The sequence below is a fragment of the Lucilia sericata genome, unplaced genomic scaffold, assembly GCF_015586225.1.
Source record: "Lucilia sericata isolate MDLA Ls3-8-SP2 unplaced genomic scaffold, ASM1558622v1 Contig000531F_arrow, whole genome shotgun sequence".
Taxonomy (NCBI): Eukaryota; Metazoa; Arthropoda; class Insecta; order Diptera; family Calliphoridae; genus Lucilia; species Lucilia sericata.
In genome coordinates, this window is record NW_023994543.1 from 174,370 (window position 1) to 188,203 (window position 13,834).

A 13,834-nucleotide genomic window follows, 5' to 3' on the forward strand; every position below is an offset into this window, starting at 1 on the left:
AATGACAGTTTAAGAAAACAATATTCTTTACAATAATTATGGTTTTATTGGAACCATAACTTTCCCTTAATCTCTACTCTATGGCTTACGACTTCTGCTACAAAGTCCAAAAGTCTACTAAATATTTAAAGAGAAAGTGTAGTTTTCTTTTTGATTTCGTAATATCTAAAGTGCTAAAAGGGAAAAATATCAATATAAATATAGATTTTAAAGATAAACCAATGACCAACTGTTTTATTTTCCCTCGATATTGTCTCATTATTAATCATTACCATATTGTTGTCATTTTCTCTATTTAAATGCATTATTCAAAGCATTATATTCGTATAAATAGTATTCTTAGCCTATTTGTATATATTTTTCTTTACAGCTCATCTCTGATCTATATATTTTTATTTAGTTACTAAGTTTTAGAGTGAAAGATGAATGTTTTGTACAAGATTTTATTGTGTGATCACGTACACAATAAGCAAATGAGCTGTAACATTCGTTATAGACGTGTTAACAAAATGGCATTTTTTTCAATGTGGAAAAAAATTGTTTATGTAATTAATATTAATTTGTAATAAAGAATTTTAAGGAATATTTGAATAAGGTAATGGATTTGCAAGGTCACTGGGGCCTTTGTTTTGTTACAACAAAGAAAAATCTGCACTATTAGAGAATTGCGGCAGGAATTGTATATTAAAAAAAGTAAATTCTAGACAATACTATAATTACTTTACGAGCTACTGGTAATCTATCATGTCATTCGTAACAGAAACGTTAGCTTTTCATAATTTTGCTCTCTGCTTTCCTATTTTATCTCAGAAGATTGTGGAGATAGATTTCAAAATCTGTAGCTGGTCTAGTCTATAGTCTAGTCTAAAGTCTAGTCCAAAGTCTAGTCTAAAGTCTAGTCTAAAGTCTAGTCTAAAGTAGTCTAGTCTATATTCTAGTCTACAGTCTTGTCTATAGTCCAGCCTATAGTCTACTCTATAGTCTAGTTTATAGTCTAGCCTATAGTCTAGTCTATAGTCTAGTATATAGTCTAGTCTATAGTCTAGTCTATAGTCAAGTCTATGTTCTAGACTATAGTCTATCTATGGTCTAGTCTAGTCTATAGTCTAGCCTATAGTCTAATCTATAGTCTAGTTTATAGACTAATCTATAGTCTAGTTTATAGTCTAATCTACAGTCTAATCTACAGTCTAGTCCAAAGTCTAGTCTATGGTCTAATCCATAGTCTAGATTATAGTCTAGTCCATAGTCTCATTTACAGTCTAGTCCATTGTCTAGCCTACAGTCTAGTCCATAATCTAGTCTACAGTCTAGTCTATTCTATAGTCTAGTCGATAGTCTAGTCTATAGTCTAGTCTATAGTCTAGTCTATAGTCTAGTCTATAGTCTAGTCTAGTCTAGTCTATAGTCTAGTCTAGTCTAGTCTATAGTCTAGTCTATAGTCTAGTCTATAGTCTAGTCTATAGTCTAGTCTATAGTCTAGTCTATAGTCTAGTCTATAGTCTAGTCTATAGTCTAGTCTATAGTCTAGTCTATAGTCTAGTCTATAGTCTAGTCTATAGTCTAGTCTATAGTCTAGTCTATAGTCTAGTCTATAGTCTAGTCTATAGTCTAGTCTATAGTCTAGTCTATAGTCTAGTCTATAGTCTAGTCTATAGTCTAGTCTATAGTCTAGTCTATAGTCTAGTCTATAGTCTAGTCTATAGTCTAGTCTATAGTCTAGTCTATAGTCTAGTCTATAGTCTAGTCTATAGTCTAGTCTATAGTCTAGTCTATAGTCTAGTCTATAGTCTAGTCTATAGTCTAGTCTATAGTCTAGTCTATAGTCTAGTCTATAGTCTAGTCTATAGTCTAGTCTATAGTCTAGTCTATAGTCTAGTCTATAGTCTAGTCTATAGTCTAGTCTATAGTCTAGTCTATAGTCTAGTCTATAGTCTAGTCTATAGTCTAGTCTATAGTCTAGTCTATAGTCTAGTCTAGTCTAGTCTAGTCTATAGTCTAGTCTATAGTCTAGTCTATAGTCTAGTCTATAGTCTAGTCTATAGTCTAGTCTATAGTCTAGTCTATAGTCTAGTCTATAGTCTAGTCTATAGTCTAGTCTATAGTCTAGTCTATAGTCTAGTCTATAGTCTAGTCTATAGTCTAGTCTATAGTCTAGTCTATAGTTTAGTCTATAGTCTAGTCTATAGTCTAGTCTATAGTCTAGTCTATAGTCTAGTCTATAGTCTAGTCTATAGTCTAGTCTATAGTCTAGTCTATAGTCTAGTCTAGTCTAGTCTATAGTCTAGTCTATAGTCTAGTCTAGTCTATAGTCCAGTCTGTAATCGAGTCTATAGTCTAATCTTTTGTTTAGTCTTTTGTTTAGTCTATAGCCTAGTTTTTTGTCTAGTATATAGTCTAGTCTATACTGTAATATAGTATGTAGTGTAGTCTATTCTATAGAATAGTCTATAGTCTAGTCTAGTCTATAGTATAGTCTAGTATATAGTGCAGTCTATTCTATAGTATAGCCTATAGTCTAGTTTATATTCTAGTCCATAAGCTAGTATATAATTTAGTCTAGTATAGCTAGTCTAGTTTATAGCTAGTTTTTATTCTAGTTTATAATCTAGTCAAGTTTAATGAACTGAAATATATTTCTGAAAGATTTTTATATAAATTTTCTGTCAAATTCGTTTGAACCAAAATTGAACCTTGAACATTTTGATAAATTTTAATAAAAAAAATGAAATTATTATAAAAAATTTCATTGTCTTTTTAATAATCCGCTAAGAAATTAGATAACCTTTAGACAATTTTGTTTAATATTAATAAAATTTTTTAAAGAAATACACTAATCTTTTCGTGAGTGACTCATAGCAAGAAAATATTTAATAAATCATATTAAATTTTATTACCAGGTGTAAATATTTTGTTATCATTTCTTCAATATTCGATACCAGATTTTGGATTTAAATTACAAAGTCGAAAGTCTAAAGTTTAAAAGAAAAACTTCATACAACTACGTGACATTTGCCATAGTATAAAGTAAACTTTTAAGAACAGGCATCATATAGCAAAATTCATAGACAAAATATAAATTTAAATAAAAGTAAAAGTAACTAAAACTGTTATCAGACAATGAATTTGCTAAGTTTTTTATTTAATTAAAACTAGAAAAACAACAATATTATATATTAATTAAAAAAGAAAATATTTTTGATTAATTTTTAGTAACGGAAATATTTTATTATTTAAAATGAAAAAGAATTACAAGCCAAAAATATGTTTTTTTAAGGCGAAAAAAGGTCGTAGGTTTAGGAGATAAGATTTATTTTTTGAAATAATAAATATTTCAATTCAAGTGAATTATTACTTTTTTTCTTTCTGAAATTTAAAAAAAAACATTTTTTGATAATCTTTTTGTTTGTTTGACGATGATTTGTAAACCATTTGAATGAAACAATAAATCCATTTGTCTTATTTATTGTTTCAATGTTGTTAATGCTTTTGCGTTTTTTTTTTCTTAAACAAATTTGTAATTTGACTTTTAAGTCAAGTGTATTGTAAACAAATCATTTCCTCAATATATATATATTTTTTTCCTCCACAATAATGCACTTTTATTATATAGATAGATAGTTTGAGTTTACTCTTTGGCTCTTGCATTTGTTTGGCCCCATGCGCCATGTGTTATTTAAACTGACAGACAATACGGACAGACGCATGAACAATTATGCACTTTCTTGAGTGGAGTTGTGTTGTTTTTCAAAGAAGACACTTTATAAAGTTTTGAGAAAAAATAAAAGTTTTTTCAAAGATAGGTAACGGATGGAGCAATACTTTGGGTATTTAAAAGCTTTTTTATGCCAATAATAATTGCTTAACCCCTAAAGGGCACAGCACATATATCTGGTTCTTAGGGAATAGGAATCGATGCTTAAGTATCATACATTTTATACTAAAATAACTAGTATTATTTATAATGTCTTTAAGATTTACTTTAAAGGAAAGTTAGTTAGGAGGCTTCATTTGGGTTCAATTGCCACTTTTCTACTCCTTGGTAAGCTAATGGGTAATCAAATATTAACAATATTTGCAGGGAATTTTAAGATTCATTTGTTTTATAGAGACAAGACTATAGACAAGAATATAAATAACACTATAACCAAACTATAGACTAGGCCAGACTAGCCTAACTAGTCAAGACCATAGACCCTAGTATAGTCAAGATGATATGCCAGAGTCTGATCAAGACTATACATTAGACAGTAAATAAGACTACATTCAAGACTATAGACCAAACTAAACCCAAGACCATAGACTAGACGTGACTATAGTCAATACTAAGGCTATAGGCCAGAGTATAGTTTAGACTACTGACCAGATTATAGTCAAGACTATAAACATGATTACAGTCTAGACTATATACAAGTCAAGTCAGGGCCAAGTCATGACTAGGTCAGACTATAATCAAGAATATAAATCAGACTCCAGCCTATTTTATGGACCAGACTATTATAGTCAAGATTATAGACCAGACTGTAATCAACACCACTGTACACAAGATTATAGTCTAGACTCTATACAAGACATGTCAGGGCCAACTCATGACTAGATCAGACTATAATCAATAATATAAACCAGACACCAGGCTAATTTGTAGACCAGGCAATAGTTAAGATTATAGACCAGATTCTAAACAACACGACTGTAGACAAGATTACAGTCGTGTTGTATATACAAGACATGTCAGGGCCAAGTCATGACTAGATCAGACTATAATCAAGAATATAAATCAGACTCCAGCTTAAATCAGACTGTAATCAACACGATAGGCTAGACTAACTATTTAATGTAGTTAGTCGTAAGTTAGTTAGTTAGTTAGTTAGTAAGTTAGTTAGTTAGTTAGTTAGTCAGTTAGTTAGTTAGTTAGTTAGTTAGTTAGTTAGTTAGTTAGTTAGTTAGTTAGTTAGTTAGTTAGTTAGTTAGTTAGTTAGTTAGTTAGTTAGTTCGTTCGTTCGTTGTTCGTTCGTTAGCGTTAGTTCTTTTTAGTTCGTTAGTTCGTTCGTTCGTTCGTTCGTTCGTTCGTTCGTTCGTTTTGTTCGTTCGTTTAGTTCGTTCGTTCGTTAGTTCGTTCGTTCGTTCGTTCGTTTCGTTCGTTCGTTTTCGTTCGTTCGTTCGTTCGTTCGTTCGTTTCGTTCGTTCGTTCGTTCGTTCGTTCGTTCGTTCGTTCGTTCGTTCGTTTCGTTCGTTCTTCGTTGTTCGTTCGTTCGCGTTGTTCGTTCGTTCGTTCTTCGTTCGTTCGTTCGTTCGTTCGTTCGTTCGTTCGTTCGTTCGTTCGTTGTTCGTTCGTTTCGTTCGTTCGTTCGTTCGTTCGTTCGTTAGTTCGTTCGTTCGTTCGTTCGTTCGTTCGTTCGTTCGTTCGTTTTCGTTCGTTCGTTCGTTCGTTCGTTCGTTCGTTCGTTCGTTCGTTCGTTCGTTCGTTTTTCGTTCGTTCGTTCGTTCGTTCGTTCGTTCGTTCGTTCGTTCGTTCGTTCGTCGTTCGTTCGTTCGTTCGTTCGTTCGTTCGTTCGTTTCGTTCGTTTCGTTCGTTCGTTCGTTCGTTCGTTCGTTCGTTTCGTTCGTTTCGTTTTCGTTCGTTAGTTCGTTCTTAGTTAGTTGTTCGTTGTTAGTTAGTTTCGTTCGTTCGTTTAGTTCGTTCGTTCGTTCGTTCGTCGTTCGTTTTCGTTCGTTCGTTCGTTCGTTTCGTTCGTTAGTTCGTTCGTTCGTTGTCGTTCGTTAGTTTCGTTCGTTCGTTCGTTCGTTAGTTCGTTCTTCGTTTCGTTCGTTCGTTCGTTCGTTCGTTCGTTCGTTCGTTCGTTTCGTTCGTTCGTTCGTTCGTTCGTTCGTTCGTTCGTTCGTTCTTTTGTTCGTTCGTTCGTTCGTTAGTTCGTTCGTTTCGTTCGTTCGTTCGTTCGTTCGTTCTTCGTTCGTTCGTTCGTTCGTTCGTTCGTTCGTTCGTTCGTTCTTCGTTCGTTCGTTCGTTCGTTCGTTCGTTCGTTCGTTCGTTCGTTCGTTCGTTCGTTCGTTCGTTCGTTCGTTCGTTCGTTCGTTTCTTTCGTTCGTTCGTTCGTTCGTTCGTTTCGTTCGTTCGTTTTCGTTCGTTCGTTCGTTCGTTCGTTCGTTCGTTTTCGTTCGTTCGTTCGTTCGTTTTCGTTCGTTCTTTCGTTCTTTCGTTCGTTAGTTCGTTTCGTTCGTTCGTTCGTTTCGTTCTTTGTTCGTTCGTTCGTTCGTTCGTTCGTTCGTTCGTTCGTTTTTCGTTTTCGTTCGTTCGTTCGTTCGTTCGTTTTCGTTCGTTCGTTCGTTAGTTCGTTCGTTCGTTCGTTTTCGTTTCGTTTTTCGTTCGTTCGTTTTCGTTCGTTCGTTCGTTCTTCGTTCGTTCGTTCGTTCGTTCGTTCGTTTCGTTCGTTCGTTCGTTCGTTCGTTTCGTTTCGTTCGTTCGTTCGTTTCGTTCGTTCGTTGTTCGTTCCGTTCGTTAGTTTCGTTCTTCCTTTCGCCTCTGCCCTTTTCCTCTTTTGACTGCCCCTCTTTTGTCCTCTCCGTTTCCTCCCCTTTCTCCCCCCTTCCTTTCCTTTTCTGCCTGCCTCCTTTCCTCAACCTTAACACACCTTCTCCGGCGAGAGTACCGTACATTTGCATGAAAATAAAACCAAACTAAACGTTTGAAAGATACAGACATTTATTCATTCATTTGTTCACTCTCTTTACGAGTATTGAAATCTTGTTTTTACTTTTTGTTCAGTTTTTCTTTATTTTATTTCTATTTTTATGTGGATTTTTTCAATTAGCATGGTGTCATATAAAGTAAAAATAAAAATAATATAAAATAAAAGTAAATAAAGTACGTATACAATAAAATAACAACAAAAAAACTTAAATAAAAGAAGCAAATAAAAATAAATTTCGAACAAGAAAACAACATTTTTTTTTTCTAAAATTCAAATGTTTGTTACTCATGCAAAATGCATTAAAATAAAGTTTTTCCCCCCGGTTGATTATTTTTTATGAATGCAGTAACAATATTTTATTTCAAATGTCTAAAATGATTTAAATTTTACCAGCTACTATTATGGGTGGTTCCATAAGAAAGTTTTTAATAAGTTTTTAAATAAAAGATAGTGAAGCTTTAAGACAGGCATCGGCAAATAGTAAGAATTGATGCCTCTGACTAGTTTTTGTTTAAGACAACTGAGCTGTCTGAGGGCAGAAATCAAAAGAGTTCATAAGAGAGCTCTTTGCCTATGCCTGTTTTTAAAACACTTTAATCGTTAAGAGCAAAACTGAGTACTGAAAACATTTTACAAGATTCTCTAAAGCTTAATCTGTATAAAAACTTTCATTTTTGTATAGAAAATACCATAATTTATCTAGATACAAAACTGTAACACTGTCATGATATACAATCAGATATAATTTTTCTTCGTTTTACAAAAAAAATATCAAAATGTAACGTACAACATTGTAAGAGTTTGTGTTTTTTTTTTTTTTTTTTTGAAAGTGATTTCATAAATTATAAACTAAAAATTACAAATGTAATTGTAAAATAAATACAAATTACTGACGACGACTTCACAGCCATTTAAAAGTCAAAATTTGTTCAAATTTTTTACATAAGTAGAGTGGTAAAGTTAAATGTCGTTGTTTTTTTTTCTTCTACAACGAAGTCAACAATTTGACATTTTAAAGTGGTGGTAATAATATTTGTTAATGTATGTCAAAATGTGAAACATTGTATTTTTTTCTCCTGTATAAATATGATTTAGTTTATGAAACAAAATTCAACAGTCACATCAACTTAAAAGGTTAAAATAAAAACTCTAAAAACTACAAGCCAGTTTTATTTAAAACAAAACTTTTTCAAAAAGAGTTTCCGCTTAATGTTTTTTTTTTTTCAAAGTTGCGTGTGGTTTTGTTTTCTAAAGCCATTAAAAAACACTCTGACAATTAACAAAAAAAAAAAAAAAAAAAAAAACACACAATTTGAAATATTTTAAACACTTCAAAATATAAATGAAAACAAAGCAAGTAAACGCGACAAAAAAGAGTTTAAAACAAAGACGAAGTTTATTTTGAACAAAACAAAAAAAAAAAAAAAATATTAAACTTTTTGAACTTGAACATTGGGTAGAAGAACAGCGAGCAATTTTGCAAAACAGAATCTGAAGTAATTATACAGAGAAACAGCTAATAATAGGGGAGTTCATAAAACAATATGTTGCTTTTAGGTTATTTGGTCGCGCGTTATGAGATCTAATAATTGGTTTTAAGATGGATTATGAAACATATTTTTAGTCAAGATAACAAACCAGACTTTAGTCAAGACTATAGACCAGTTTAAAGTCACTAAAACAAACCAATATATATTTTATATTATAGACCAGATTATAGTCAAGATTTTAGAACATACTCTGGTCAAGACTGAAAGAATAGGACTATAGTCATTACTACAGTCAAGATTTTAAACAAGACTTAAGTAAATAATATAGACCAGATTATAATCAAGACTATAGATAAGACTTGAGTCAAGACAATAGACCAGACTAGAGTGGAGACAATGAACCAAACTATAGTCCAGACTATCAAGATTATAGTTAAGAAGACAAGACTATAGCCTACACTATAGACCACATAATAGTCAAGACTACAGATCAGATTATAGTCATGACTATAGACCAAACAAGAGTCAAGACTATAGACGAGACTATAGAATAAACTACTATCAAGTTTATTCATCGACTAAACTACTATCAAGACTATAGTTAAGACCATTGTTTAGACCAGACTATAGACAACATTTTAGTCAAGATTTTAAACCAGACTTTAGTAAATACTATAGACCAGACTATAGTCAAGACTATAGACAAGACATGAGTCGAGACAATAGACCAAAATATAGTCCAGACTATCGACTAAACTACTATCAAGACTATAGTTAAGACTAATGTCTAAGACAAGACTATAAGGGTCTTGTCAAGACTTTAGACGAGCCTAGAGTCGAGACTAAAGATCAAACTATTGTCAAGACTGAGTGTGATTAAGGCTATAGACCAGACTATAGTCAATAGTGTAGATCAAAATGTGTCAATGCTACTCTATTCAAGACTATAATCCAGACTATCGACTAAACTATTATGAAGACTGCAGTGAAGACTATTATCTAGACCAGACTATAGACAAAACTATAGCTCACACTAAAGACTAGACAATAGTCAAGACTGGCTATAGACAAGACTATAGACAAAACTTGAGTGAAGACTATAGACAAGACTTGAGTCAAGACTATAAACCAGAGTAGAGTCGAGACAATAGACCAGACTATAATCCAGACTAAACTATTATCATGACTATTGTCTAGACAAGACTGCAGACAAGACAGTAGCCAACACTATAGACCAGACAACAGTCAAGACTGCAAATCAGATTATAGTCATGACTATAATCAAGACTATAGACCAGACTAGAGTAAAGACTATAGACGAGAGTCGAGACAACCGACAAAACTATTGTCAAGACATAGTGTGATCAAGGCTATAGATCAGACTATAATCAAGACTACAGACTACAGAATATAATCAATACTGTAGACCATAATATGTCAAGGCTATGGACCAGAGTTCAGTTAAGAATACTGACCAGATTCTAATCAAAATTATAGACAACAGCACAGTCAGGACTATGTACAAGATAAGTCAGGATTAAGTCACTGACTATAGGCTAGATCAGATTATAATCAAGAATAAAACCCAGACTCCAGCCTAGATTATAGGCCAGACTATAATCAAGATTAAATGAAACGGACTCTGGCCAATATTATTAACTATAGACAGATCGGTTATAAGAACACAGAACATAACTTGTGTCCACTTACTTAAACAGTGAACACTACAAATATCATTAATAAAGAATTTCAAAAATTTCCTGACTCTTAAAACGTCTTAACTTTAAACATCATCTTTCATGCAAAAAAACTACAAATATCAATTCCCAGAATCTTAATTTTATGATTCTCTACTCCTCTACATATCTTTCAAACAAAAAAAAATAACTTCTAATTTATCTCTTCTTTCTCTACTCTCTTCTTTAATTTTAGAAACTCTATGCCAAAGCATTATATGATAATATAGCTGACTCACCCGATGAATTGGCCTTCAGAAAGGGCGACATACTTGCTGTCATTGAACAGGACACTGATGGTCTCGTTGGTTGGTGGCTGTGTACATTACGCGGTCGTCAGGTAAGTGTCAGAGGAAGAAGAACACAAACATGATCTCACTCATTCATATTCACTCTGTTAAGACACTTTCATTCTCATATAAGATCATCATCATTTTCATGATCATGCTGATGATGATACTGGCTGGATGCATTGCATTAACACTCACTTTTATTTTTAAATTTTCACAAAAACAACAGCATCATCTTTTTATGGTATTTTGATTTGTATAAAAATAACGTAGACTGATCGTGAAATTAAAAATAAATTTTGTTCTAAGTCTTTTTATGTACATTTATGGCGAATAACCCTTCAAGCTGTAATAAACAGAAAAAAGCGAAAAGAAACAAAATTTAAATAAATTTTGAAACAAAATCAAACAAGTGTTGCTGTGAAATAAGTCTTAAAGAATGAATAAAAACTAAAACGTTTAGGTGCCATTCTTGATTTCTTTTTAAACATCAAGAACAACATTAAAACATGTTGCAAATCTGCATGAAAAAAACTCATGCTTCGTCTGTCAATCAAAATTAAAACAGATTTCCTTTTCATCAGCTACACTGGGGAGAAGTGACTGTGCTTGGCTGGCAGGCAAAACATTGGAACAGACTTTTTGTATGTGTGTGTGTGTCTTACAAAGTTATAAACATTATTCAACGACATGGTAAATTATAGTTAATCATAAAATTAGTTCATCGAGTTGAAAATATTTGTAATTTATTTTGATTACCCCCTCCCAATGTGATGTGACTCCTTTATATTTATTCTCTCTTTGTAAGCTCTTGCAGTTTGCCGATGGAGTTTTTTTTCGTGATTTTTGCATATTGCAAAAATCTAAATCAATCTTAGCGTTTAATTTAGTTTAGGAATAAAAAAGGAAATTGTAAATTAAATGAATTTAAAAGAGAATTAAATGAATTGTCTTTAAGCATTTTATTAATGGAAATTCTACAATTCATCAGCAAACAATTTCAAAGCAAAATGCTTGGGGAGTCGAATGATGTTAATAAAGAATGGTTTGAGATTTGGATATTCTCACAGAACATTGATAGTTATTGTCAAGCGATTCAACCGGCCCACTGATCTTAATTTTCTTACAGTAGGATGTCAGATACAAATCACGTTCACTTAGGACGACGTTCTTTAGAAATCACTGGATCGGTCATCTCAAGACTATAGACTAGACTATAGACTAGACTATAGACTAGACTATAGACTAGACTATAGACTAGACTATAGACTAGACTATAGACTAGACTATAGACTAGACTATAGACTAGACTATAGACTAGACTATAGACTAGACTATAGACTAGACTATAGACTAGACTATAGACTAGACTATAGACTAGACTATAGACTAGACTATAGACTAGACTATAGACTAGACTATAGACTAGACTATAGACTAGACTATAGACTAGACTATAGACTAGACTATAGACTAGACTATAGACTAGACTAGACTAGACTATAGACTAGACTATAGACTAGACTATAGACTAGACTATAGACTAGACTATAGACTAGACTATAGACTAGACTATAGACGAGACTATAGACTAGACTATAGACTAGACTATAGACTAGACTATAGACTAGACTATAGACTAGACTATAGACTAGACTATAGACTAGACTATAGACTAGACTATAGACTAGACTATAGACTAGACTATAGACTAGACTATAGACTAGACTATAGACTAGACTATAGACTAGACTATAGACTAGACTATAGACTAGACTATAGACTAGACTATAGACTAGACTATAGACTAGACTATAGACTAGACTATAGACTAGACTATAGACTAGACTATAGACTAGACTATAGACTAGACTATAGACTAGACTATAGACTAGACTATAGACTAGACTATAGACTAGACTATAGACTAGACTATAGACTAGACTATAGACTAGACTATACTAGACTAGACTATAGACTAGACTATAGACTAGACTATAGACTAGACTATAGACTAGACTATAGACTAGACTATAGACTAGACTAGACTATAGACTAGACTATAGACTAGACTATAGACTAGACTATAGACTAGACTAGACTATAGACTAGACTATAGACTAGACTATAGACTAGACTATAGACTAGACTATAGACTAGACTATAGACTAGACTATAGACTAGACTATAGACTAGACTATAGACTAGACTATAGACTAGACTATAGACTAGACTATAGACTAGACTATAGACTAGACTATAGACTAGACTATAGACTAGACTATAGACTAGACTATAGACTAGACTATAGACTAGACTATAGACTAGACTATAGACTAGACTATAGACTATAGACTAGACTATAGACTAGACTATAGACTAGACTACTATAGACTAGACTATAGACTAGACTATAGACTAGACTATAGACTAGACTATAGACTAGACTATTGACTAGACTATTGACTAGGCTATAGACTAGACTATAGACTAGACTATTGACTAGACTATTGACTAGACTATAGACTAGACTATAGACTAGACTATAGACTAGACTATAGACTATACTATAGACTAAACTATAGACTAGACTATAGACTATACTATAGACTAAACTATAGACTGGACCCTACAGACTATGGACCAGACTATAGATTAGACTATAGACTAGACTATAGGCAAGATTAAAAACTAGATTATACTCAGTTCATAAAAAGCATTTCAATTTTCAAATTATTTCAATAAATTGCCATTGTAATAAAAGTCCTTGAAAATTCAGCAAGTTCACAACGCCCTACAGATTTTCCCCTGGCGACAGAATGGAAACTGTAAAATTCTTGTCAATTTAAATACCAGACCCACAAATATTCCAAACAGTTCAAGTGGCGTTTTACTCTTGGTCTTGCACTTAAAAACAAAAATTTCAATAAAAAAAATCTTCAAAAGAAAATCCATAATTTCATGTAAAAAACAATTAAGCAAAGCAAAACCACATGTCTTCCTTGTTCAAGGTTCATTAAATACATATTTAAAAAATATAAATAAAAATAATCAAATAATAGACACATTAAGAGAAAAAAAATGAAGAAAAGACAATAAAAATAAAAACAGAAAAACAAATTATAAACGACTCATTAAACATTTTATTTTTGCAGGGTCTTTGTCCTGGTAATCGTTTGAGAATTTTAAATTCATACGATTCGGGTTGTTTTTCACCATCGCCAGCCTCTTCGCCCTGTCCCTCGTTGGCAGCCAGTACAGCCACTTTAAATAGTTCAATTTGTTCGGCGGACATTTATGAAAATACCTCGATAAACAGTGGCTCCGGCAGTAGTGCCAATGGTAGTGGCAGCGGTTATATTAGCGCCAGTCAAAGCAACATAACAACCACATCTTCAACAAGCTGTACAACAGTAACCAGCAACTCCTCAAACTTGCAGCAGCAGCAGACACAACGACAGGGTACACGAAGGTCATGGCATGTGTCACCCAACAAGGTAAGTTTTGTTTACATTACACTAGATGTAGTAGTAGTTGTTGTTTTTTGTTCATTACTGAGTGTGTGCGTTTTTCACAAGGAAGAAGAAAATGTCCAGACCCAAAAGTGCCAACAGACAATTTAAAAATAA

The 13,834-nt window shown here is 32.6% G+C and overlaps 1 protein-coding gene across 3 annotated transcripts in view; it reads left to right on the top strand.

The window, feature by feature from the left end:
- LOC119605900 (breast cancer anti-estrogen resistance protein 1) overlaps positions 1-13,834 on the top strand; it is a 101,582-nt gene that overhangs the window by 66,032 nt on the left and 21,716 nt on the right. For all 3 annotated transcript variants that reach the window (XM_037959243.1, XM_037959244.1, XM_037959245.1), the window contains 2 exons: positions 10,112-10,255; positions 13,361-13,702. In XM_037959243.1, the coding sequence (XP_037815171.1) occupies positions 10,112-10,255; positions 13,361-13,702 (486 nt within the window). The remainder of the gene's footprint in view (positions 1-10,111; positions 10,256-13,360; positions 13,703-13,834) is intronic.